Source organism: Neovison vison, chromosome 10, assembly GCF_020171115.1.
Source record: "Neovison vison isolate M4711 chromosome 10, ASM_NN_V1, whole genome shotgun sequence".
In the NCBI taxonomy this organism is placed as follows: Eukaryota; Metazoa; Chordata; class Mammalia; order Carnivora; family Mustelidae; genus Neogale; species Neogale vison.
In genome coordinates this window covers 32,799,149-32,826,417 of record NC_058100.1, presented here as the reverse complement: position 1 = coordinate 32,826,417, position 27,269 = coordinate 32,799,149, and the positions used below count along the sequence as shown (strand labels likewise).

Here is a 27,269-nt window from a genome sequence, read left to right as displayed (position 1 = left end):
GAAGGAATTCCCTGAGCCAAAGTTCTGGCATTTGCTGTGGTTTTCATTGCCGGCGCCTAAAGCCACTGCTGTGAGAAGTCTGAGAGAAATGGCACTGAGCCTGCTAAAAGCAAACTTTGCCACGGGGGTCAGGGTTCCCACCACTGTTCCTCAGAGTCAAGAGCCATTATGATCACTTTCTCTGATATGAATGATGGAATTCTCAGAACAGGCAGGTGTCCTGAAAATAATTCCAAACAGGGAGTTACTCAGCTTTCTTTGCATAATTTCATTTTGGGCAGTGAATCTGTCATAGTTTTAGGCTAATGTTATCCATTAGAAATTCTGCATGAGCCACAAATATAATTTTACAATTTCTAGTAACCATATGAAAACTTAAAACTTATCATTTCAACATATAATCGATATAAAAATGGATGAGATTGGCTTTCTTTATTTCGCACTAGGTCTTTGAAATCTGGTGTGTATTTTACACTTACAGCACATCTCAATCCAGATTATCCACATTTCAACTGCTCAACAGCCACTTGTAGTCAGCGCCCACCGTATCAGACAGGACAGCTATAGACCATTTAGAAGAGCCTCCCAAATGAAATGCAAACTAAAAACATATTATGTCATTAAGAGCTCCCTGGTGCCTGGCATCACTTTAGTATTCGGGCCAGAGTGGTGGCACGGGCAGAGGTGGGCCCTGTGATTTAGCACCATGCTTAGAACCTAAGTAAATAAAGATACTGCCTTTGAAAAATCATAAAAATGTGTGAACTTAATACTTGAATGAAAACTATAGATTATCTCAATGTTAAGAGGATGTAATTAAAGCTGCAAAATGTGCTAAATCTGCCTGCCTGTAAGGGACACTATCTCTTACTCACTAATCAATGTGTCAAGGTGAATTGCTTATATTATGCTTTCCTTCCAGGTAGACTCATTCTAGATAATATTGTAAGTTGAGGTTTAGACCATCTTTAAAATCAGAATGTGGAAAACAGAATTTGATACACACTTGACCAATGAATGAGTAAGTCAACAGGAATGAAAGGCTTTGTCTTTCTCCTGATACTTCTCCCTTGGCTAATGTAGGGAAAATAAGTTCTCATTTGGGAAGTCCGAGTTTGATGTAGTCACATGTTAGACAGGCTGGTGATGCTTATCGTAATCACTGCTTTGCTACAACCAAGTTAATATTGGGACATTAATCGAGGGTATAATTCAACACATGTCCTTTTGTTGGCGGAGGCTTCATGTTACTGGATTTCCCTCCTTCAGCGATCAACGGCTATGTCCCTGAGAGTATACCCACACTCGGATTCTGCTATGAGGACACCGTCCAGTGGCACTTCTGCAGTGTAGGAACCCAGGATGACATCTTGACCATTCACTTCACCGGGCACTCATTCATCTATGGAAAGAGACATGAGGACACCTTGACCCTCTTCCCCATGAGTGGGGAATCTGTGACGGTCACCATGGATAATGTTGGTAAGAGCCTGGACACTGAGAGAGGAACCTCTGGTCTATTAAGGTCTGCTACAGCTTCCCCAGCTACCGTAGTTCCTCAGTTTATCTTTCTGATCCCATACAGACTTTCCTTTCAGTACTTCTCATGATTTCTCTTTGGGGAATTAATTACTTAAATGGATCCAGTCCTATCATGCGGGCTCCATTCATCCTTCTCTGTGCTAAGTGAGAAGGAAAGACGCAACAGCAAAAAGATAAGGCGTGACTTTGAGGAGGAGGCATGGACATTCAGCCACAAAAGAGCGTTCTTCGATCAAAATGGCCTTTTCCATTTCTAGGGCTAGCCACACCACTGTGGGTTAGTTAGTAATCAGATACAGTACCTCGGAGGCTGGGGTTTGGAGCTCCTCGGATGTGCTCGGGGACTCAGTGTCTGTGTAACCTTGGACAAGTTCCTTGACCTCACTGAGCTTCCCGTATTCTTCTCCAAAACACAATCACACTTTACAGGGCTGCTTTGACTGTGAATTGTCATATGTACCAAATGCCTAGCGCTCAGCAGACACTCAACAAGTGTAACTGTTGGAGACTCCCCGGGAAATCTGTATGTCAGGAAATAATGCCATTTCAAAGAGATTCAAAATTGCCTTCGAACCACCTGAGTCATTCATTGCTTAGAAATACATCTTACATCCTCCGCCCCGTCAGTCCAATTTTCAAACGAGATGTGCAGCCAACAAGATATTTATGATAGCTAAAGCCTACTTTATTTTTAACTTTTTCCTTTTTAAATATATTCTAAAACAGTGACTCTTAAACTATCTGTGCTAAGAGTTTTCTCCCTCACTGACCAGTACTTTCAGTCTGTATTGTTATATGAGATAAGGGCACTGATCACATATCACATTGGGTGCATAGCAATGTCAGTTTGCTGAACAGTTTCCTAAACACCTTATACCTAACTTCTCTCCTTATGTGACTACAGATGATCAACAGTTCTCAGATCAGTGGTGACCCACACCACACTTGTTAACCCCCACCTGAAGTTTGTTGAAAATTGTCTGCCACAATGGGTCCTAGGGTTTTTGTATCTTTTTCTGGGCTTAGAGCTGTTTTCTCTGTCTCTCTTCTATAGGAACTTGGATGTTAACGACAATAAATTCCAATCCAAGAAACAAAAACCTAAGGTTGAAATTCAGGGATGTTAAATGTATCCGGAATGATTACGAAGACTCGTATGAGATTATCTACGGACCTCCCGCATCTACAGCCATGACTACACGGAAAATGCGTGACTCTTCAGAAAACATGGGTGAAGAGGTTGATGATGACGATGATTACCAGAACAGCCTGGCTTCTTGGCTGGGAATTAGGTCATTCAGAAATTCATCACTTAATCAGGAGGAACAAGAGTTTAATCTTACTGCCCTAGCTCTGGAGAACAATTCTGAATTCATTCCTCCTGATACAGCTCTTAGTTCAAATTCTTCTTCCCTAAGTAATATTAGCAGGTTTACTGTCTATAACTTTGCAAAACCTCAAAAAACTCTTCCTCACCCAGCAGCCACAATGGCTGGCCCCTCTCTGGGACACATTGGCTTAGACAAGAACTCAGCTCTCAACCGTTCGACAGCAGAACATTCCAGCCCTTATTCTGAAGACTCTGTAGAGGATCCTCTACAGCCAGACATCACAGAGATAAGCCTACTTCCATTTGATGCAGAAGGATTCAGGGGTCAAGAACATGCGAAGCATAAGGGATCCAAGAAAGGAAGAGAGCACACAGCGAAGCACAGGTTCTCCCAAGTGGAATTTTCAGCACAAAAAACTGGGAGATACTTAAGCCAAGGCAATTCTTCTCCTTCCAGAATGGGATCCTGGGAAGATTTTCCCAGTGATCCGTTACTCTTAAAACAAAAGAATCCATCCAAGGTTGTGAATGGGAAGTGGCATGTGGTGTCTGAGAAAGGTAGTTATGAAATCGTTCCAGATGCTAATGAAGACATGACTGTTGATAAGCTGCTGGACAGCCCCCGGAATGCCTCAAGGACTTGGGGAGAAAACATCCCTCTCGTAAAAAAGCACAGAAAGCAGAGTGGCCACCCCAGATTTTCTGGAATTAGAAATAAATCTCTCCAAGTAAAACAGGACAGAGGAAACAGTGGATTGAAGAAAATCCCTTTTTTCATTAAAACACGAAAAAAGAAAAAAGAAGTGAAGTTTGCACACCATATTCCTCTATCTCCAAGGGGCTTCCACCCTCTAAGAGGAAAGGCCAATACCACATTTTCAGACAGGAGACTTGATCACTCATTGTTACCCCATAAATCTGATGAAACATCTTTTCCCACAGACCTCAATCAGACATTCCCCTCTGTGAATCTGAGCCTGTTAGCCTCACTTCCTGACCATAATCACAATGCACCAAATGACACCAGTCAGACAAGCTCCCCTTTAGATCTTTATCAGATAATACCCCCAGAAGAATACTATCAGGCATTTCCTATTGGAGAGTCTGATCAAATACACTCCACTATAGACTCTAGCCATACATCTCCTCCAGAGTCTGGCCAGATGCTCGACTATGACCTAAGAAAAAAGCCATTCCCTACTGACATTGATCAAATGTTCCCTTCTTTGGAACCTGAAGCCTGGCAGGCAACTCTCTCTGCAGATCTCAGTCAACTAACCATTTCCCCGGATCTTGACCAGACAACATTTTCTCCAGACCTCAGCCAGACAACCCTGTCCCCAGACCTCAGCAAGACAACCCTTTCCCCAGACTTTGACCATACAACCTTTTCTCCAGACCTCAGCCAGACAACCCTGTCCCCAGACCTCAGCAAGACAACCCTTTCCCCTGACTTCGATCATACAACATTTTCTCCAGAGCTCATCCAGACAACATTTTCTCCAGACCTCGACCAGTCAACCTTTTCTCCAGACCTTGACCAGGCAAAATTTTCTCCAGACCTTGACCAGACAACCTTTTTTCCAGACTCTGACCAGACAACATTTTCTCCAGACCTCAGCCAGACAACACTTTACCCAGACCTTGACCGGACCAGCTTTTCTTCAGACCTCAGCCAGACAACACTTTCCCCAGACCTCAGTCAGACACCTTTTTCTCCAGACCTTGACCAGGAGACTCTCTCATCAGACATCAGCCAGACAACCCTTTTTCCAGACCTCGATCAGATGCTCCTTTACCCAGACCTCAACCAGGCAACTCTCTCTCCAAACATTAGTCAAACAGCCCTTCCTCCTGATCTAGATACATCACTTCCTCCAGACCTTGATCAGACATCCTACACCTCTGAATCTACTCAGTCATTGCTTCTTCCAGAATTTGGTCAGATTTTCCCTCATCCAGACATTGGTCAGGTGTCATCTCCTACCCTAAATAACACTCTTATGCCAAGAGAACTTAACCCACCAGTCGTAATAGGCCTCAGTGCAAATGATGGAGATTATATTGAGATTATTCCAAGGCAGAAGGAAGAGAGCAGTGAAGAATACACTGCTGAAATTGATTTTGTGGCCTATGATGACCCTTACCAAACTGATACTAGGACAGACATTAACTCCTCCAGAAATCCTGACAGCATTGCAGCGTGGTACCTCCGCAGCAACAGTGGAAACAGAAAATATTATTACATTGCTGCTGAAGAAATATCTTGGGATTATTCAAAATTTGCTCAAAGGTTTGGCCAAATTTTCTCCTTTTATATTCTCATGTTTCCACTACTGCTAAAAAGATTGCTACAGTCCAAGGAAAAAATTCTGGGAAAATTATACTAAGTATAATTTAGGTCCCCTATTACAACTTGTCCTATGCAATTTCCTTTGTCAATTCCAAGGTCAGCTCTCTACATTTGGTGACATTTGGACAATGCAAGAACAATCACTATAAGAAGTCTATGATAATCGATAGTTAAGGAAGCCCCTCCTCTCTCTTCCACTCTCACCACACGTGTTCCTACCATGTTTCCTTGCCTGAGTGCAGAATCCAACCTATCCATAGCTGTCTGCTAATCAACATGATTTCATTGAAGTTGGCTTCACATCCAAATTTGTGACGTAGAAATCTCCTTTTGCATTTGGCTACCAAAAAATACGTTAAAATTGTTTACTGATCAATGTAAAGTATACAGCATCTTGGTGACATTTGATTCAAATTATATGAGATTCCAGTAGAAGAGGCCAAGGATACAAGCCAGTTTAGAAACAAAAATTAAGTTTATATCTTCAACTGAGGCAGTCATTCAGTGATGATGTACCTTAATTTAAACTTGGGCTTTAATTTGGCTCATAGAATCACTCCTCCAATAACTCTTTAATGAGTGCTTATTCTCCCCTAAGCATTGTGCTAAGTGCTAAGACTCTAAAAGAGAATGTAAACATACACGACTCCTGCCCTCATAGAACTTGTGTCTAGTTGGGCAGGTGGATATGAATTAAATGCTCCCATAAATAAGTGTAAAATATAACCAGCTAAAGACCAAGAAGGAAAGGAAGATACATGCTGATATGAGACTTGAGGAATCTGACCCCGAGGAAGTGATATTTGAGCTGAGATTGGAAGATGAGTAGAAGTAAACTAGGCAGGAAGTAGAAAGAGGAGAACATTCTAGACAGAAAGAAGGGCGTGATGAGGACCTGTGGAAGCAGGAAGCCCTGAAACCTGTAGTTGGAGCTCAGGAAGAATGTGAGTGGTAAGAAAGCGTTTGGCTAGCTCTGCAAAGGCCAGATGCCGCTAGGTTTTGTAGGCCATGGGAAGAATTTTGGTGTTTATCCAAAGAGCAAAACTAAAACTTGAAATTGAAAATTTGAACTTGAAATGAAATAAAACTTCAGAAGTTTGAAGTCATTCCTGGTTTCCTAGAATATATGAGCTCCTTTCCTGGACTCCATTACTTTCATTTTTTAAATGAAGATGTTACACTGAATGGCCCCAACATCCTCTTCAGATTTAACCTTTCAGGATTCTAGTCACTCTTCAACCACAGAGTTGAAGGAGTTCATGCAGTTTTGCAAGTGGCCTAACTACAACAGAGAGTTTCTAATCCATAGACATTTCTAAGAGTTTTCAGTTCAGTTCCACTTAAGGATAAACACCATAATGAGGTGGACTCTGTATTCTGGGATGACAATATAGAGAAAGAAGAGAGGGAGGGACAAGGGACAAGGCTTAGCTGCAGATTCTCAGGGACACAGCATGGTGACCATGCTTGAACAGTCTAAATATGGTACAATATAGCTTTCCCAAAAGCTAATGGGTACAGTAAAAGCCAAAAGCCAAAGGGTAATCAGAGTAAGCAAGCACAGTGCATGGTATGGCTTACAGAAATGATTTCATTAATCTGGTGCTGGCATTTCCATATTAGAACTCAGTTAGTTTAAAACACATTTTTGGGGCACCTGGGTGGCTCAGTTGATTAAGCTTCCAACTCTTGATTTCAGCTCAGGTCATGATCTCAGGGTTGTGAGATTGAGCCCCACAATGGGCTCCATGTTGGACGTGGAGCCTGCTTAAGATTCTCTCTCTCCTTCTCCCTCTGCTCTTCCTACCCCCCCAATAAGAATAAAACATATTTTCCCATGACTTTCTATTTAAATGTAGCACCCATTGCTATATGAGAATAGTTTATCTAGGGATTTCGAAAAGAGGCTCTGAAGGAGTAAGATTTAGGGCCTTTCCAAAGTGGAAAGGGATGGAACCAGTTCCTTCAAAATCCTATATACCATTCCAGACATGCAACATGCAAGCCAAGTGTATGGTAATCAGAGTTGCTTTGCTTGCCCCCAAGTGCTCTGTGAAACTCTGTTACACTTGAGGTCTGGAAGGATGGGGTCGGTAGGGTAAGGAGCGGGAAGGAAGACAGAATGGGATCCTCTATTGGCGGCTCACAGTGCGTGACGGATGTGGTGCATGACGGAGGAGTTTTGGCCTGTTTCCACAGGCCTGGGGCATGGAGGAGTCAGTGAGAGAATACGATGTGCTCTGGCCACAGACTGAACTAGTGAACTACACAAGGAATAACAGGATTTTTAAAAGGGAAATGAGAGAAAAATGGCTACTTTCAGAGTATAAAACTCCCAGCCATCTAGTGACCTTCACAGGGGTGACCGTTGACACCTGACAGCCCCAAGCCCTGGCTGCTTCTGATACTAAAATCTGCTAGGTGACTATGTGGTTATATTTGTTCATTCACTGATGTGTTAACATAAAAATCTATCAAGTCCCTACTGTGTGCTGGATGACTTGTTAGATACTAGAAATGAAAGAGTGGGCAGATTAGGCATGATTCCTGACGTCATGGTGTTTTCACTCTAGTATTAGAGTCAGATTCTAATAGATAATCTCACAGGTAAATGACATATTTAAAAAAACAAAGAAACAAATAAATAAGATATAATAAATATATAACTATAAATAAATATATAACTAGAGAAATTTAAGAGTACTCCAGGAATATACTGTATATGCTATAGCAATACTATAGAAACTTATGGAATCATATAGACAGATTTGACCTATAAAGTTTTATAGGAAGATTTACCTAAGAAATGATATGTGAGTGGGGATCTGAAGGATATTTATTGGCTTAAGTTTTTACTCATTTATATTCTCATTCATTTGTTCCTCGAGTACTAATTAAATATCCATGCTAGATACTATACTCAGAAACAGGGATAATTCCCCCAATTCGTTGAATTGTCTTTCATTTGTTCCTTTAAACAAATACTATTCATATTATTATTTCAGTGAAGACGTTGATGATGATCCAGAGAACACCATATACAAGAAAGTCGTCTTTCGGAAGTACCTTGATAGCACTTTTACCAAACGTGATCCTTTGGGGGAGTATGAAGAGCATCTCGGCATTCTTGGTCCTATTATTAGAGCTGAAGTGGATGATGTCATCCAAGTAAGTCATCTCGTGAGCATTGCTAAGATCATCACGGAAATTTCCACAAGCACCAAAGGCTTTGTAACAGTGGAAGGGGCAGGAGGGCTATAGGTAATTTATTTTCCAAAGTTAACACATAATTACACTTCTTTTGTTTGCCAAGTGATTTGATAATCTTAAAAGAAATGATCTAAAAAAAGAAAAAAAAAAGGAAAGAAAAAAAATGATCTCATGATTTTATTTCTTCCTCTGCGGAGCTCCTGTTTCTTCCATAAGGGCCAATTCTGTTTTCCCCAAGAAACCTTCTCCTGCACGTTCATCCAAATTGCTCCTTTCAGACATTCTGTCTAACCCCATTCATACTTTGGTTATGGCCTTTTGGTCCCAGGTCTTTAATGTCAGTCCCCACGTGCCGCTGCTTCTTCACCAAGGTTGGAGACTTACTGTGAGCGAGACCCAGAGCTCATTCATCTTCAGATCTGCAGCACCTTGCTGTGGTCACGTCACACGTGCTAAACACTTCTGCTTTACAGCCTAAGAACAAACATATTTTGGTGTTCCTAGGGTAAACTGCATGGGCCCTATCTCACAGGATGTTGTAAAGATTAGATGAAGTAATATATGGTTACTTTGTACTTGTAGGCAGTTAACATATCTCACTGTATATACACGTAGGTCTAATTTAATCTGCTTGGATGTATAATACTGACTTTTTTTAATTTGGATTTTTGTTGGACTTAGTACATTTGTGGGTCATTCTTTCTTCTAGGTTCGTTTCAAAAATTTAGCATCCAGACCATATTCTCTTCATGCCCACGGGCTTTCCTACGAAAAGTCATCAGAGGGAAAGACTTACGAAGATGACTCTCCTGAGTGGTTCAAGGAAGATAATGCTGTTCAGCCAAATAGCAGTTACACGTACGTATGGCACGCCACCACCCGATCCGGACCGGAGAGTCCCGGCTCTGCCTGCCGGGCCTGGGCTTACTACTCAGCAGTGAACCCGGTAGGTACATCCGTTGAAAGTTTTTGTCATTCGCCTCACCTTATAACCTGAGTCCACCAGATGGAAGGGTCAAGATGATGTCTCCTTAAATGTCTTGCTTTCCATGACGAATTGGTAAGGGTTCTGGTCAACAATCTGTCGCAACTTGTCTCTAGAGGACCGTGAGAGAGAAGCATGTGCTCCGTGGAGAGGAGGGAGGGGTATGGAAATGATTGAGCCCAGGCAGAGTGACTGCTTTGCAGAGGAAGACATGTTTTTGCAATTTCCTTGTGCAAGTAATAGCTTTGTTTTGCTCTTTCTTTATGAAAGAGCAGCAGCAAAGTCAAGATGCCTTTATCTTGGGTGGGCTTGCTAGGGAGAAAGCGCAGACTTCGATTTCAGTTCCTATCCTGTCACTTACTGGGGGGGCCTGGGAAAGTTACTTGACCTCTCTCAACCTCAGTTTCTAAGTTAAAAAATGAGGAAACAGTGGATAGCACACAATAGGCACTTGGTAATGTATATTTAATAAGTGAACTTATTTTTAATTTATAGGAGTATTATCTGAATTAAATAAGATACTACCAGCAAAATATTTGCTCTAATAGGAGATGCTCAATAAATACTAATTATAATGGCATTGCTACTGTCATTGATATTATCATTACTTCCATGCTGAGATAAAGGACGAATCAGAGGAAGGGACTATGAGTGCCACGGGATCCCATGATCAGAGATACCCAGGCTTACTGAGCTCTGAAGTTTATAAACTTCAAACTCAGAGCTCCTGAGGTTTCCTTTTCTACATAATCAGTGATTGTCAGAAGAGCAAAGGAAATCCTGAGAAAGAGAAAATCTGTGCATTTTCCTCCTACTGTCTTCCAGGAAAAAGACATCCATTCTGGCTTAATAGGTCCCCTTCTGATCTGTGAAAAAGGAGTCCTTGATAAGAGCAACACGCCCATGGATATGAGAGAATTCGTCTTACTTTTTATGATCTTTGACGAAAAGAAGAGCTGGTACTATGAAAAAAAGACCCAGTCCCCCAGGCCTTGGAGACTTGCATCTTCAGAAGTCAAAAACTCCCATGAGTTTCATGGTATTTTCCTCTGACTTTGATCCAGTCTCCAAACTGAATCGCACTGGGTGACTCTAGGTCTTCCTAAGATTAGACAGGACGTGCTTCTGAGGAATCAGGAGCCTTGACCTGCACCAGGTCCTTAAACAGCTGCTGGCTGCTGTCCCCCGGCAGGTGGCGGGCACATGGAGGAGCTAGAGAAGGTCTGAAAGCTAACATGGGAACTACTTTGAGAACATACCCAACCCACCCACCCAACAACCAAAAGCCAGTGTGCACACACGTGCACACATGTACACACACTCACATACATTTCACGGAGCAGATGAAGCGCGAGAGCCCAAGACATTTACGCTGGGAAAGGGCACAGAGGAGCTCTCACAGGAATGAGAGAACAAACAGGGACCTTGGTCATCCGCATGCCCAGATTTGCCCGGAGTGCTCTCTGAATTTAGGAGGCCTCGGGGTGACGTGCTCTGTAACCCCTCACTCTCTTTCTTCCAACCCCTGGAGTTTACTTCTCTGGCTCATGTTCGTCTTCCTGTTCCTATAGCACAGGCAAACCCACCCTGTAAAGGTCAAGGAGACAGAGAGCAGGGAAGTGTGAGGTGCGGGGTGGAGAGTGGTCAGCTCTGTAGGAGGCCGCTGGAGGCCGACAAGGGGAGGAGCTGGGGTCCCATTTTAGCCTCTCCCTGATACCAGGGTACACAGGGGTCCTTACTGTACTGTACTGTCCTTACTGTACTGGGCAGACAGAGCGGTAGGAAGATGGGTCGTGAGGTGGGAGGCCTCAGACCTCTTCGGCAGCCTGTCTGCTGGTGTACTCAGATCACTAACCCATTGCGACTCTCTGTCCTTTCAGCCATTAATGGGATGATCTACAACTTGCCTGGCCTGAGGATGTACGAGCAAGAGTGGGTGAGGTTGCACCTGCTGAACATGGGCAGCTCCCAGGACATTCACGTGGTTCACTTTCACGGCCAGACCCTGCTGGAAAACGGCACTCGACAGCACCAGCGGGGGGTCTGGCCCCTGCTGCCTGGTAAAGACCTGCGCAAGGGAAAGAGGTCCCTGGTGGAAAACGGCGAGGGGAGCTATCGCTGGCCCTCATTCCCTCCTGGGCATTACTTCCTGAGGGTCGGGCATGGTTTCTGGCATAGATCCTGGGCAGACACACACCCCCAGACTGCATACCGAGTGCGAAAAAGGCAGCTAACGTGTGCGCCCTTTGCCGCACCACACAGGCTAATACCCCCTTAATAATGAAAAGGCTTCAACAAACCAGTCATCGCCAAGGATTCTTAGGTACGAGAGGTTGTAGGTCTCCCTGCGTGTCGTCGGAGCGGGTAGGGGTATGATCATCGCGGCCCCTGACTCTGCAACGGTGCTGAGCACGGTGGAAGTCTAGGAAGCTGGTTAAAATGCAAACGCCAAGGCAGAGCTTTGCTTTTGGAGCTTTTGATCTGGTAGATTTTGGGATCTTCAGCAGATGGCAGACACTCTCCTTTTTTTAAGATTTTATTTATTTATTTGACAGAGAGAGACAGCAAGAGAGAGAACACAAGCAGGGGGAGTGAGAGAGGGAGAAACAGGCTTCCCAGGGAGAGCGAGGAGCCCAATGCAGGGCTCGATTCCAGGATCCTGGACCTTGACCTGAGCCGAAGGCAGACGCCCCGCAATGGAGCCACCCAGGCGCCCTGAGCCTCTGCATTTTTAACAAACAGCCCATCATCCGCAAATGCTCTGAGAAGCTGAGGGCAGTCGGTCCCTTGCCAGTACTTTGGGTGGAGAAGTTGCTGTGTGACTCAGCCTTAGAAGGGCACAGCAGTCCAAACAGGACTGGTTTGGTTTGGGATAGGGGAAAGGGTGTTTTTGTTTGTTTCATTCAGGCCTGTGGTGCATTCATTAAGCTATAAAGACCCACTCTGTTAAAATCAGACAATAGGAGGTTAGGTGAAACTCATTCCTGACTCTTCACCAGATGTAGATTGCCAGATCAGTCCTCCTTTCCGAAACACTGAGAAGCTGGAATTGGCTGGCCCATCCAAATCTTCATATCTAAATGGTCTGTACTGGACAGTGGAGGATGACCATAGGCTATTTATTAATTCTCACTCACAATCTGGAAAATAGACATGAATTACAGTCAGCAGAACTCAAGTATGAACTAGCAAAGGGTAGCATTAAATATCAGAGTGGATAATCAGAGTTTCAGACATTTCTTTCTTTCAGCGAATTTTCTGAAATAGTTTATGTGCCTCTCTATTCAACTATGTAAACTTAATAGAAAACTTGAAAACGTGGGAGAAGGATGCTTGATTTTAATTTTCTTATAAAAAAAGGAAAAACTAATGAAGTGAAGGGAGAGAAAGGAAACACGGACAGTTTTCTTGAGGCCTAGTCATGAGTCATTCAAGGTCATTTTCATCCTTAGGGCTCAGAAGCTGGGCTGTGTATGAGTTAGCTTCTGACTTTGTATGACAACTTCTTTCCTGTAAGGGGTGCTGGAGATTTTTTAAAGTCCTGGGGCAAGTTGCTTTTACTAATGTGTGTGTCATTGTTTTGTTTTGTTTTTATCTGTTTGTTACACCTCTAGTCCTGCCTAAGAGAAAGGGGTCATTCTTAAATTCTTTAATAAAGCCTCTTATGATGCAGGGATTTTAGGATTCTTTGATAGCTGTCAACTAATATTGTTCATTAGGGGTGTGTAATATTGTCCTTCACTCTCTGTTTTAGGTTCATTTAAAACTCTTGAAATGAAGGCATCAAAAGCTGGCTGGTGGCTGCTGGACACAGAGGTTGGAGAAAACCAGAGAGCAGGGATGCAAACACCGTTTCTCATCATAGACAGAGGTACCGTCCAGGAACCACGTGATGCTTTTAGCAGGACGGTCCCTGCTGGAACATTCCTAACTTTTAGATTGGAAATAAGGAACTCTGAGACTCCTCATGACAGGGGCAATAATGCTTTTATTCTAACTGCTAACTGATTCATTCTGACCTGTTGTCTGATGGTGCCGCAAGCGTCAGTCTTCAAGGAAACTTAAACCCCATGTTTCAGCCCAAAGGCATTCTTCTCAGATGGGGAACGAATATAAAGTGGCTTCCTTCATGATGTGTGATTCATGGGAAATGAATGTAAGAAATTTTCCAGAGGAGGGAAAAGATACCAGGAATTCAGCAACGACTGGGATAGTCTCTGAACTTGGCATTCCAGTATTTGAGAAATCGTTTCCACCTGCCCATCCACCCAGCCACCCAGCCAGCCAGCATTTATTTAATATTTGCTGAGTACTTAATACTCAAGCACTGTGTCAACATCTAGACATCTCAGTGGCTGGCATTTTCTTTTGTGATCAGGATATAAATAACTCTAACTTTCAGGTCAACCTTTGAGAACATAGACTTACAGGGGGTAATACTTAAGGTTGTAAAATGACTTACTTTAAGATACGAGCAGATGGAAATCTGTATAAAACTAGTTGAATTTGGGGGTCTCCATGGTTTTCCTCTAGGGTGTCACTCTGTTACAGACTAGCACCAATCACTAGTCTTGCTAGTACTAGCACTAAATGTAACCAGACATGTTTAAGGCAGTGCCACAAAGCGAAGTGAAACTATCAGATGACTGACCCACCAGAGGTATGATCTCCTGCCATGGAGATTTCACACAGTTATATGTATTTTCTAAGCAAAAATTATTCATTGTTGTGTGTGTGTGTGTGTGTGTGTGTGTGTGTGTTTTGTCTGTTTTTTAGAATGTAAGATGCCGATGGGACTAAGCACTGGTATCATAGCTGATTCACAGATCAAGGCTTCTGAGCATTTAGGTAAGTGGTAGCATCATCTTTGGAAGCTGTCTCCTACAATTGTGCAGTGTACAGCCTGAAAAACAACCCATGACAACCCCTACCTGTTGAATCTACGTGTCATTGCTCCTCCCTGGGCTTTGCTCATGAGGTGCTCATCTGGTAGAGGAAGGAGTGTATAATAGGCGCTAACATCCTCTCTAATGTATAAGGTCCCCATAGAGTCTGTCTCAGGGAAGACCAAGAGCTAGGGCTCCTCAGAATCTCTACCCAGGCAGTCCAACCTCTCAGCAGGGATTGAGCAAAGAGGGGTCTCCTTCTAAACTTCGTCACTCTGCCTCAAAACTCTTCCTAAAACGAAGAGGTCAGTTGGAGGGGATCAGGAGGCTCCCATAATCCCTCCCACATCCTCCCCTTAGGCAAGCACTCTGGGCAGCAGCCACATCAACATAACTGAGAAGAGACAAACAGAACCTGTATGCAAGAGAGGGGGTGGGCGGTGGTTGACAGCTCACCAAGCACGGACTGAAGCCAAGAAGATTTCACCATCATGAACGAGCCTCGCCTCGTAGCTGAGGCCTTTTGTCAACAGCCCAGTCTCCTAACTTCAGCAGAAGACCCTGCAGAGGTCTGGTCGTCCACTGGGACTAAACTTACTTGGGAAGTGGCCAATTATATGCTTTTGGTTTGTCTGTTTGTTTTAATTCAGAGTAATTTTTTTTTCTTTTTTGGATTTAGGTTATTGGGAACCCAGATTAGCAAGATTAAACAATGGTGGGTCATATAATGCTTGGATCACAGAGAAACCTTCAACAGAACTTGATGCTAAACCTTGGATCCAGGTATATCTTATTAACCTTATTAATATTTACAGCACCATACTAATAAAATGACCGTGATTTAATAATTTCTCCTTGTTGTTCTTGCAACATTCTAGGCACTACCCTAAGTACTTTACATACTCAAAACGAACCCTCTGAGGTTAGTGCTAGTCACAGCCTAGAGATCCTTTTTACAGATGAAAAAACTAAGGCAGAGCGGCCTAATTAAGTGCCGAATGTCTAGTAAGTGGTTGAACTTGGATTCAAGCCCAGGTCCTCCATGCTCACATGTGGGTTGTTTCTGGCCATTTTATTAGCGCTAAGACCTTGGGTGGTTAGTCCCAAGAAAGCCGGCTGCACAGTGAGTCACGGAAGCAGCGTGTGACTTGTTGACAAGGACAGTCTGTAATGGCTTTGCTGTGTGGCAGGTGGACATGCAGAGGGAAGTCGTACTCACGGGGATCCAGACTCAAGGGGCCAAGCAGTATCTGAAGTCCTACTACACCATGCAGTTCTCCGTGGCGTACAGCTCCGACCGCACGAACTGGCAGATCTTCAAGGGGAACAGCACCAGGAACGTGATGGTCTGTGCGCCCGTTTCTTTCCCACTCCCTAGACCACCCTAGGCTCTCTAGGCTGCTCTGACTATGCCTGTCTTCGTGTCTTTTTAAAAAATACCTTTCTGGGAGGTAGAAATGCAAATGGTTTTCTTAGGCCTTAGGAAAGAAAGTGGTGTAGTGATGGGTCTGTCACCACAGAGTAAAGAACCTGACTTACGACACTTCAAAACTCCACCAAAAACTCACTTCTGGATCAAACTAGATACCCGGACCTCTCAGACAGACAGACGGCGGACGGCAGAGTGGAACATCTGGTCTTGGCCCTTCAGGAGCTTATGCTAAAAACGGGCTTTGAAGTTTTGTTTCTACTGACTTTTCCATCGTATTTTGTTCTTTGTTTCGGTGTACCTGAAAGGAAGCAGCTAGCAATGTCCACACCAGTTCTGCTCTGGGCAGTGCGCTTGCCCTTCTGCTCCCTGCCCGAGGAGCGACAGGCCTGCCCCTCTTTCGGAAGCTCAGCCAGGATTATTCCCCCAAACCCCTGTGTACCAGCCCCAACTCCCCTTCTTCCCTAGTCCCCTTCCAAAGAGAGCTCTCTGAATGGAAGGACTCGGTCTGCCGTTTTTACGCTGAGAACGCTGAATCTGTTTCATTTTTCCTGCAAATCATTTACTATTTGACTAGTGTCTGTATTATCAGTAGGTATCTCTAGTAATAAGTTATTTATAGTATCCCTTTGAACAGATCATGAAAATCTCTAATTACAGCCCTTACTTACCTGTTTTGGAGAGAGGGTACAGATTACAGGTACAGAGTTCATAACTTCAAGACTTTTGCCCTTACATTCATGAGGGATATTGGTGTGCAGTTCTACTTTTTATAATGTATTTCTCTGGTTTTGATGTCCGAGTAATACTGGCTTCATAAAATAATTTGGGAAGCATGTCTTCTGTTTTCAGGGAGAAATTTCTAGAATTGGTGTTAATTCTTGAAATATTTGTAGAATTCACCAGAGAAACAACGTGGGCCTAGAGATTTCTTTTCCAGGAATCTTTTTTATTTATTTATTTATTTTTTATTTTCAGGATAACAGTATTCATTATTTTTGCACCACACCCAGTGCTCCATGCCATCCGTGCCCTCTCCAATACCCACCACCTGGTTCCCCGAACCTCCCACCCCCCACCACTTCCAACCCCTCAGATTGTTTTTCAGAGTCCATAGTCTCTCGTGGTTCACCTCCCCTTCCAATTTACCCCAACTCCCTTCTCCTCTCTAACACCCCTTGTCCTCCATGCTATTTGTTATGCTCCACAAATAAGTGAAACCATATGATCATTGACTCTCTCTGTTTGACTGATTTCACTCAGCATAATCTCTTCCAGTCCTGTCCATGTTGCTACAAAACTTGGGTATTCGTCCTTTCTGATGGAGGCATAATACTCCATAGTGTATCTTTTAAATTATGAATACAATTTCTTTATTAGTTACCGGCTCTGCACATTATCTATTTCCTATTGGGTAAGTTGAGATTGTGTTTTTCTAATCGATCCATTTCCTCTAAGCTGTTGAATTTCTGTGCATAGAGTCGGTGGTAGTATTCGCCTACGCTTTTGATGTCTGCAGGGTCTACAGCGATACTGATATTGGTGAATGTGCCTCTCTTTTTGCTTTGTCATTCTTGCTAGATAATTGCCTCTTTTTTCATCTTTTCAAAGGACTGGCTCTGTTTCATTGGTCTGTCTGTTATTGTTCTGGGTTTTAGTCTTGCTGTTCTTACCCTCTGTTTTAGCTGCTCCTTCTGACTGCTCTGGCCAGGAAAGGGGCTGGGGCACACCTCATGCCTGCCAGGTGGGCTTCGAAGTCCAGGGTCGCCCCGAAGGAGGACCGCTCTTCGTTGCTGTTGGGTGGGAATGGGAGAGACTCCATGATACACAGCGGTGGGAGCCTTATTAGGAACTGGTGGGGATGAAAGTCCTGAGTTCCTATTTGACCTTCTCTAATACAGTCCTGGTGAGGGTGCTGGGGTGACCCATTACGGTCTTACGAGCATGGAAGTCTAGGCTCCCCACTGTGTCTTTGCTGCTCGGGTTGAAGAAGGGGCCATGGTGTTTTCTCTGATGTTTATGTAGAAGTTGAGCAATTATTGTCTGAACGTTCTCCAGCTTGCTGGACTGCCCTTGCCTGGTCCCGTGGCTAGAGAAAAGAATCCTTCACCAGAGCTTTTTTTGTCTATATCTGTTGGTGTTTCCTGGTTGCTGGTTTCTTCACTTCGCAGTCTGGGATATATGAGACAAAAATGAAACCCAGGGAGCCCGCTAACTACCATGTTGTTCTTTGGGTCCCGAGAACCCTAGCTGGTCTGCCTTCTTCTCTTCATCTTTCAGTGGCTTCTCGTGTTTTAGCTGTACTTAGCAGAAGGAACAAGACGAGGCACATTTACACCACCTTCCAGAAGTGAAAGTATCCCCAGTTTCTTAAGACCAAGTGATTTAATTCAGGCCACCTGAAAACTTAATATGACAATATTAAGTTAAACTGAAACTTTATTATAAAACCATTTCATAGAGAATTGTTCCATAACTAAGCTTTCCTCTTTTCCTCTAGTATTTTGATGGCAATTCGGATGCCTCTACGATAAAAGAGAATCGGTTTGACCCACCTATCATGGCTAGATATATTAGGATCTCTCCAACAAGATTCTATAACAGACCAGCACTTCGGTTGGAGCTGCTAGGCTGTGAGGTTAACGGTAAGATGCTAAGGTGCATTACTTTCTTGCTGCCTCTCAGAGAATCAAGCTTTAGTCGGTACAGAGGAATGGATAGCATTAGTAGTTCTATTCAGTCACTGAGGTGCCTCAAAGAACCTTGGTGAAACAGGTTCTGCTCAGGCAGACTCTCATTTACACTGTGACCTAGAGCAAGACTGGTTCTACCAGCCAGTGGGCGGGCACCGTCTCCAAACAGTGCCAGGGTGGCACGGACACTGCCATGACCCTCCAAGGAGAGGCCGTCGTCTAGAATAACTGCCATTGGCCTCTTTCAATAAGAACTAAGATTCAGACTAGCTCTGACTCTTCCAAAGTCCTACAGGTCACACTCAGACTTTAATGAAAGTCCTGAGCAGCATTACTGGCCTGTGTTAGATGTTCAGTGAATATTTTTGAGATCTAAACTACTTACCAATTCCTGAAACTTTTTTTAAAGATTTATTTATTCATTAGAGAGAGAGAGCGAGCACGCTGACGGGGAGGGGCAGAAGGAGAGGCGCGAGAAAATCTCGAGCAGCCTCCCTGTTCAGCAGGGAGCCCGAGGCAGGGCTTGGTCTCACGATCCTGAGCTAAAATCAAGAGTTGGGTGCTTAAGTGACTGAACCGCCCTGGCACCCCCAACTTCCTGAAACCTCGACTGAACTCTGTATTCTGTTTGGTGCTCCCTGTAGGAACTCAAGTTTTTTCTGTGTAAGCTGCTGTTTTTCAGGGAATATAATGTGACCAGTGATATAAGTAAGCTGAAGTAATCATAAATGGCCATAATAAAATTCAGCTAAATAGAACAAAGGTGCAATAGGGTCACTGTTTCTTTCTATATAGTATATGTTGTAAATGGTCGTTTGTTCAGATCAGAGAGTCAAACTAAAATATGACATTCAACTCTGTTGACCTATTCAAAACATCTATTTTTTATTCAAGAAGATGACTTAAAAAAAAGAAAAAAACTCTTCATTTTCTTGATATAATCAGAGTTAGCTGTAGGTTTTCTTTTTTTTAAGTCATTTTTCATTGAGAGAGATATCACTTCAAGAAAATGTCAGCATGATTTACCAACAAGAACAAAGCATCACGGAGCTGATGGTGGTGACGGGCCGTCGGCTGGGCTCACTCACGAGCCGTGTTTCTCACGTTCCCCGGCCAGCTTTGAGGACTAACACGCAACCGCGCACCTCGGCAGATTTCTCAGTGGTGCGTCACATGAATCACCCTCCATGGTTGAAAACAATCTATTGAGCATGACTTCCAAGGGTTCACTCTTCTTCTTTGTAGCTTTTTCTTTAGAAAGAGAAATAGGATATATTCTTATGTACATAGGTAGTGAAGGAGTATTTTCTACCTCAGAGAAAAGGCAGAAGTTTCCATGACTCTCCAAAGGAGGAAAATGGGTTTAAATATTCAGAACATGCGTCAGACTTCCTGGGCTCCAATTTAGTTTCTGAATCTTCTGGTAGTGTTGGTTACTTTTTCTTGCTCTTCTTTGGTTTTCTCACTTAGTAATACACATAGAGCTTAAAAGCAGTATTTGGCCTTTGGGCAATAACATCATTGGTGGCAATGGTTGTTTCTGTTGTGACTTGGTAGTGATATTTTTTCTTGTCCCCTCTGCAAGTGAGAAATGCCATCCAGGGCATAGTGGTGGTGCACAATTAATCTCATTACTTCTCTCTTGACAGGATGCTCCGCACCACTGGGTATGGAAAATGGAAAGATAGAAAACAAGCAAATCACAGCTTCCTCATTCAAAAAATCTTGGTGGGGAGATTACTGGGAACCCTTCCGTGCCCGTCTCAATGCCCAGGGTCGTGTGAACGCCTGGCAAGCCAAGGTAGAGGATGCCTGTGAATGGAGTTCCCTCAACCTTCCAGAAGGAAACACGGGCCCTCACTACGGGAAACATGGGGTCCTGGGAAGTCAGAATATAATCTCGCATTTCTGCCGGTTGTGATCCTAAGTCCGAGAATCTAGGATGTCCACTGGTTTGATAGCTTAGCTCTGACTTTGGCTCAGAGAGGTTATTTATCATGTCTGTGGTTCTTGATCTAGTTTTGATTTTTATCAAGTGTGGGCAAATTTCTTCCGCAAAGGACCAGATCATAAATATTTTAGACATTGTGAGCCATACATTCTCAGTCATAACTACTCAACTCTGCCCTTGTAGCAGGAAAACAGCTATAAACAGTACATAAATGAGCATGGCTGTGTTCCAATAAAACCTGATTTACAAAAACAGGCTGGGGACCAAATATGGCCCTTGGGCTAGAGTTGGCCAGCTCCTAACTGAGACAACTCATATTAGTGATAAATGATTTAGATTTGCAATACTTCTTTTTTCACAATTTAGCAATACTTTTCATTTTCTTTTTTTCCTAATTTTTAAAAAAGATTTTATCTATTTATTTGACAGATAGAGAGTACAAGTAGGCAGAACAGCAGGCAGAGGGAGAGGGAGAAGCAGACTCCCCATTGAGCAGGGAGCCCGATGCGGGGCTCCATTCCAGGATCCTGAGATTATGACCCGAGCTGAAGGCAGCCGCTTAACTGACTGAGCCATCTAGGCACCCCAATACTTTTCATTTTCATAATAGTGTTATTTAAATTTTTTTTTGTTCCAATTTTTTGAGAACTTTGTGACATTCCTTTAGATAGTTGGAGGCATGGCAAAATGCTGCAAAACCAGGGTTATAGATCTGTGGCCCAAGTTTAATAAGCATCCTCCAGAGAGTTCTGTTGTCCAGATAATAACCCATTGGATAATTCCAGTGACTTAGTTTTAGGGTAACAGTTCATAGTTAACACATTTTTATTTCACTCTTCAACTGACTTAAAAAATCACAATGGCATCAGAGCTCAGAATGATTCTACCAGTCAACTTAACCCTTCCCTCTTTTCTATACTCCTCTGTCTCTTCTTTAAGACACCTACGTTCCAAAAAATAAAATAAAATAAAAAAAAAAAAAAAAAAAAAGACACCTACGTTCCAGTTCCCTGGACTCTATAGAATTCCAGGTCCTATCCATAGGTTAGGCCGCCAGCAACAGAAGGGGAGTTGTGGTAGGAATGGAGAAAATGGAAGAACTTGAACCCCCTACAGATAGTCTTGGGAACTGATATCTGTGTCTCGAAACTCATTTCTGGTTTGTCACAGTCTCACAGAATGTAAGAACAGCAAGGGGTTTGCTAAGCATCTGGTCCAGACTTTTCCTTTTAAGTTTAAACATGAAGGAGATTAAAGAATTTTAGCTTAGTTTGGTGGCAGAATCAGGAAGCCCATTCTCCTGATAAACAGATCAGTGGTCCTCCCACCATTGGAAATCACCCAAATACCTCATTTTGCAATTTTGTAGAGGGAGAAACAGAGACCTAAAGAAATTAAAATAATAAAAGTAATAATGTGATACTATATTATATTTCTATAGTTATATAAATAAGATGTTAAATAATAAAAAAACTTAAGGAGAAAGGATATCATCCATTTTTTTTCCAGGTAACTTTGTCACCCTACCCTGTATTATAGCTTCTTGAAAAATTTTGCTCTGTATATAATTTGCTCTCAGTCTTCATGATATAATAATGGATTCAAAGATGAAATACTAATTCTAATTTTTGAGATCACCATTTTAAATCTGGAATTCTAAATCAGAACTGTTTCACTTAATCTCCTATTAGAATCCAGTTTCTTTATGAGATCTCTTTAGAGAGGCTAAAAATCTCAGCTGGACCTAGGCAGGCACACATGCAAACGGAGGCACACCCGCCTGTTTTATGCCTATGAAAGATCATTATGCCTCCAGATCTCTCTAGATCCCTACCTCTGTGTCACCGGTACAACCTGAATTGGATACAGACAGCCTGAAGATACACTAAAAAACCACCAAATGTCACTAGAGAGTGCTACAAAATTAACAAAAATTAATTAATGTAATAATTTTAATTCAATTAATCTGCTTTTAAAATACATGTAGTATATGAATTACACATATATCTGTGTATCAATATATACACGTACATACATGTACACATAAGTGATGTTAAAGAAATAGATCAATATTCGTTATTTCATGTAGGACTGACTGAGACTATGGGGCATGATTAATCTCCCAAGGGTGAAAATCAGTCTCAGATTACTCCAAAACGCAGTTCGTCCTTCTGACCCTCTTTCTCCAATAAGTGTCAGCAAACATATGATTAAGCATTTCATTAGACCAGAGACAGAACAGCTCCTGTACCGTATCAGATCCTAGTCATGGCTTTATTAGGTCTCTCAGGTATTACATTTGTTTGAAATATCAGAGAAGAAGAAACTGGATGACTCCTCCTAGTTGACAGAAGCAAGGGAAAGAAAAGTGGGACTTTTTTTAAATGAAGTTAAATAGAGAGATGAGAGAGTCCTTTCCCAGATAACCCATTCGCAATATCATCACGGCATTTAAATAAATTTGATTAAGAGAATAATATTACAGATAATTTAGCAATCTAATTTTTTTCTCAAGTACAAAAAATTATCTTATTCATTCATTCATAAGAGAAAAAATTCTCTTATTCATTCAGCAAATATTCCTTGAACACCAACTCTGTGCCATGCATTGTGTTAAGTATCTGGAAACAAAATACAATAAATCCCAGCCTTCAAAGAGATATAAACAAGTAAACCATTATCATACAATATATGAAATACACCACTAAAATTTATATACGTCTGTGACAGCAAACAAGATGGAACAGGGAAGTCCTCTAAGGGACAGAGAATCCTAAGATAGGAAAAGCTTTTGAGTTCTGCACATTTCTGAGTATTTTGGTCTAAAAAGTGGGGGTTTTAACATCAGCCTTGCTCATGTGTCCTCACCATCTTCCCAGGCAAACAACAACCAACAGTGGTTACAAATTGATCTGCTCACAATCAAGAAGATAACTGCCATTGTAACCCAGGGTTGCAAGTCTCTGTCCGCCGAGATGTATGTGAAGAGCTACAGCATCCAGTACAGTGACCAGGGCATGGAATGGAAGCCTTACAGGCAGGGGTCCTCCATGGTGGCCAAGGTAACAAAGCGACAGCAAAGCAACTCACATCCTGCTCTGGCGAGAGACAGCCTTACCTTTGCAAGGAGCTCCTTGCTTTTGACAAATATGCACAGACATGCACCTCCCCTCTAAGAAGTCTGAACCCCAGTTCCGCAGGGAGCTGCTCTGGAGACAGATACTGCGCAGGCTAACTTTCTGTGGATACGGAGCCCCTGCGAAATAGTGAGAATTTGAGGGGGACACAAACATGTAGTCCATAACGGGGGTCTGGGGGAACATCCACTGTGAAATAGCGTCATATTAGCTTATCTTGGGTCAGCTTGTTGTTCTTGACTGAGCAAATACCCACGGCCATAAAGCTTTCTGTGTCATATTATTAAGCAAGAGACAATGAGGTTCCTAACCAATGAGGAACCCAATTTCCTGCAAGACGAACTACTCCATTATGCTCCTTAATCCCCAGCTATGTGTTTTCAAAATGCTACTAGGGAAAAATCAGGGAGATGAGCCTAATATTCCAGGAAGGGAAACCAGGCTGGAGCCAATAGGAGGGACAACACAGGAGAAGGGGTGACCTTTACCGAATGCCCATCATGGGCTCAGCACCTACCTCAGTGAATGCATTTGAACCTTCTCTCTTTAAACTCCTGGGCTGTTTGTCTGGTGGGTCGTTTGGTTTGGCTGGTTTTATGTGTCTTACCTGGATGTCTTTACAGCCCAGTGAGCATAGGTGCCATGAACGAAGAGCGGCCCAGCTGCTGCTCTGGGTAGATCTCTGGGAACTTGCCGGGACGCAAAAAGAAAAAAAAAGTCATAAAACACTCTTCAGTTGAGGATAGAAGACATTTGCCAAAAAGAATAAGTCAAAGCCCATGGTTGCATTTTATTTTCAATGTCAGTGACAACTAACCATTATCTGTCACTCACTGTGCACTTGTCACATATTTATATACTTAAAAAACTCTTTGTAACGACTCCTGTGGGGTAAACTTTTATTATTTACCAGTGAGGACATGGAGAGTTGGAGAATGTAGGAGACTGGCCCAAAGTCACACAGCTACCGAGGCGCCAAGGGCAGAGATGGTTTCCCAGACACCTCCCAGCACCACCTCAGAGGTCAGATCTCTCTGTTTTTCTGACCCAGATCACTGGGAGGTGGAATCCCTAAAGAGGTCTGTTAGGCATGGGATTTCATAATCGGCCAAAGACCATCTCCAGTGATGTTGTATGTGTTCCTTAATGCCCTCAGCTTGAACAAAAATTGCAGAAGAAAAGAAAATGATCTGTAAGATTTTTATAACCACAATATCATTTTTAAAGATCTTCTCATATTTTGCTTTCAGATTTTTGAAGGAAACAATAATATCAAAGGACACGTGAAGAACTCTTTCAACCCACCCATTATGTCCAGGTTCATCCGCATCATTCCTAAAACATGGAATCAAAGTATTGCACTTCGCTTGGAGCTCTTTGGCTGTGATATTTACTAGAATTGAATATTTGAAGACATAGGAAGGACTCGTAAAGCTATCAAACCATTTAGAGCAGGCAATGTATTTTATAGCTTTTTAAACATTAATTTTCAGTATTTTCCCTTTTTTCTATTAGAGAATAAAATTTTATATATGAAACTTTCATAAGGTAAACTCCTTGCTACAATTCAGTGAGATGATAGCTATTAATTCTTAACTGATCTGAATATAGATTGGAAAAATACTGAGAACCAACAAGCAAATGGCTTCTTTCACAATGATTAAAAATGCTATGTAAAGTAATATTTATGTAGTTAGCAATGCTTCATTATAGTTCTTTTAAAACCTACACACACTAATAAAAAAGATACTACTTTAAAAAAAAATTTTTTAGACCTGGATAGTTTTCACTCCTACCTTTAAAAAACCAAACCAAACCAAACAAAAATCCCTATGATTTAAGAGTAAAGGAAACAAGGTTTTAAATGGTTCATTTTTCTTAACATGGAAAGAAAAAAAATCATACCATATGTAAGAATGAGTGCTTGAAGTACCCTGTCTTACCCAAACAATGATTTTTCTGACCCTCTATGAGTAAAGACGCAGTTGTCCCAACTTGTGAGTCTGGTCTGGTCTCCCTTGGAACTGAATCACCTATTGGTGGTCAGAGTGAGGGGTCTTTAGACACGGAACACAACCAAAATAACCATGGGAGAAATGAGTGTGTCACTTTGGCTTCGTTCTAGCTGGCACTACAATGGTTTACCTTTTCAAAACATGGGTTCGCCTAAGGGAAAGCTAAAACCTGCAAAACGGCCTTGGAACCATTGGCCCAAAGGCAACTGTTCCTGCTGGGACTGGCAAGTCTCTGAGGCTCCCTTCAGTCCCCTGAAGGTGACCCCAACCTCCTGCTCTCTCTTCCTTAATGACTTCCCCTTTCTGCACTCCCTTCCCTGGGAACTTGACATCCAATGACACCATCGACGTTGAGAGACTGGGGAGCTTTCTGGCCTCCTGGAAGTCACATGGAACAGTCACTGGTGAGGTTATCTTTCTGTGGAACAAACCACCCCAGATCTTAATGCTTAAAGCAACAAGTTAATTCTCTCTCTCATGATTCTGTGGGTTGACTGGGCTCGGCTGGGTGGTTTTAAGGCTGACTTCATCTGGGTTCTCCAGTGAGGTTATAGTCAGATGCTCCTGTAGCCAGAGTCACCAGAAGGTTCCAGGAGATGTTGAAACAGCTGGTTCTCTGTCACTCTCCATGTGGTTTCAGTTCTTTTCCTCTTTACATGGCTTCCAAGTGGTCTATCCTTTGGCTGTTTCCAAGACGGGAGCTGGACTTCTTGTAAAGTGAGTCAAGCTCTTCAAACAAGTGTTAACAATTTAAGGAGCAGAAACTGTGCCAGTCCTTTCAAATGCTAGGCCCAGAACTGGCACAGCCTCACTCTGAGGTATCCTACTGGTTAGCACAAGTCACAGGTGCATCCCAAGGAGTATAATTCATTCGGACACCTTTAGACTCTGTGGGCAGGCTGAGTCCTGTGAAGATGTATAGGAGCTTCAAACACCCACAGAACATCGGCTTCATTATTTTCTCCCTCCTTTATTGAAATACATTTGACAAAATCATAATATACTTAAGTGTACAACTTGTTGATTTGACATACCTCTACGTTGTGAAAGGATTCCCATGATCAAGTTCATTAACATGTCATCACCTCACAGTTATTCTTCTTTCCGTTAAGGGGTCGACCAGGGCTTGATCTCCAAACCAGACCTGCACTGCTCCTGAAGCTGCAGCTGAAGGTACTTCACAGCCATCAGCACGGCCCATCCCTACCTATTTTCGCCCTTGCTCATGCTTACTCTCCTATCCCAGCCAGCCGACCACCCTGGAGGGGCACGTTCAGGCACCCCTCGGGCTCCATGGGCAATGTCCGGGATTCCGGGCTTCATCTCACCACAGCTTGGTCCCCCAGCGCCGCCGACATGGCCACCTCCTTTGGGCAGGCAGACAAAACCACCCCAGCCGCCACCACCAGCCCACCCTACATCCCAGCCGAGACCCATTTGGAGTTGATTTTGCATATGGGGTAAGCTACCAGTCCAGGTTCATTCATTTGCATAGAGATACTGAGTTTGGCCAACACCATTTACTAAAGAGACTATCCTCTTCCTACAGTGTTTTTCTGCACCTTTTTCAAAAGGTGTATGGATGGGTTTATTTCTGGACTCTATTCTGTTCATTGATCTATGTCTGTGTTGTTGTTGTTGTTTTATCTGTGTCTGTTTTTATGCCAATATCCTAGTTTTGGATTACTGTAGCTTTGTAACGTAGCTTGAAATCAGTAAGTGTGGTGCCTCTGCTTTG

At 42.9% G+C, this 27,269-nt stretch overlaps 1 protein-coding gene across 1 annotated transcript in view; it reads left to right on the top strand.

Moving 5' to 3' along the window:
* Positions 1-25,510, top strand: part of F5 (coagulation factor V) — a 65,870-nt gene extending 40,360 nt beyond the window's left edge. Inside the window, exons 12-25 of the mRNA XM_044266920.1 lie at positions 1,270-1,482; positions 2,597-5,165; positions 8,231-8,393; positions 9,145-9,381; positions 10,246-10,459; positions 11,301-11,480; positions 13,175-13,291; positions 14,197-14,268; positions 14,986-15,089; positions 15,497-15,652; positions 18,236-18,380; positions 20,078-20,229; positions 23,259-23,441; positions 24,767-25,510. Of these exons, the coding sequence (XP_044122855.1) occupies positions 1,270-1,482; positions 2,597-5,165; positions 8,231-8,393; positions 9,145-9,381; positions 10,246-10,459; positions 11,301-11,480; positions 13,175-13,291; positions 14,197-14,268; positions 14,986-15,089; positions 15,497-15,652; positions 18,236-18,380; positions 20,078-20,229; positions 23,259-23,441; positions 24,767-24,913 (4,652 nt within the window). The 3' untranslated portion in view covers positions 24,914-25,510. The remainder of the gene's footprint in view (positions 1-1,269; positions 1,483-2,596; positions 5,166-8,230; positions 8,394-9,144; positions 9,382-10,245; positions 10,460-11,300; positions 11,481-13,174; positions 13,292-14,196; positions 14,269-14,985; positions 15,090-15,496; positions 15,653-18,235; positions 18,381-20,077; positions 20,230-23,258; positions 23,442-24,766) is intronic.
* The last annotated feature ends 1,759 nt before the right edge of the window (positions 25,511-27,269 follow it).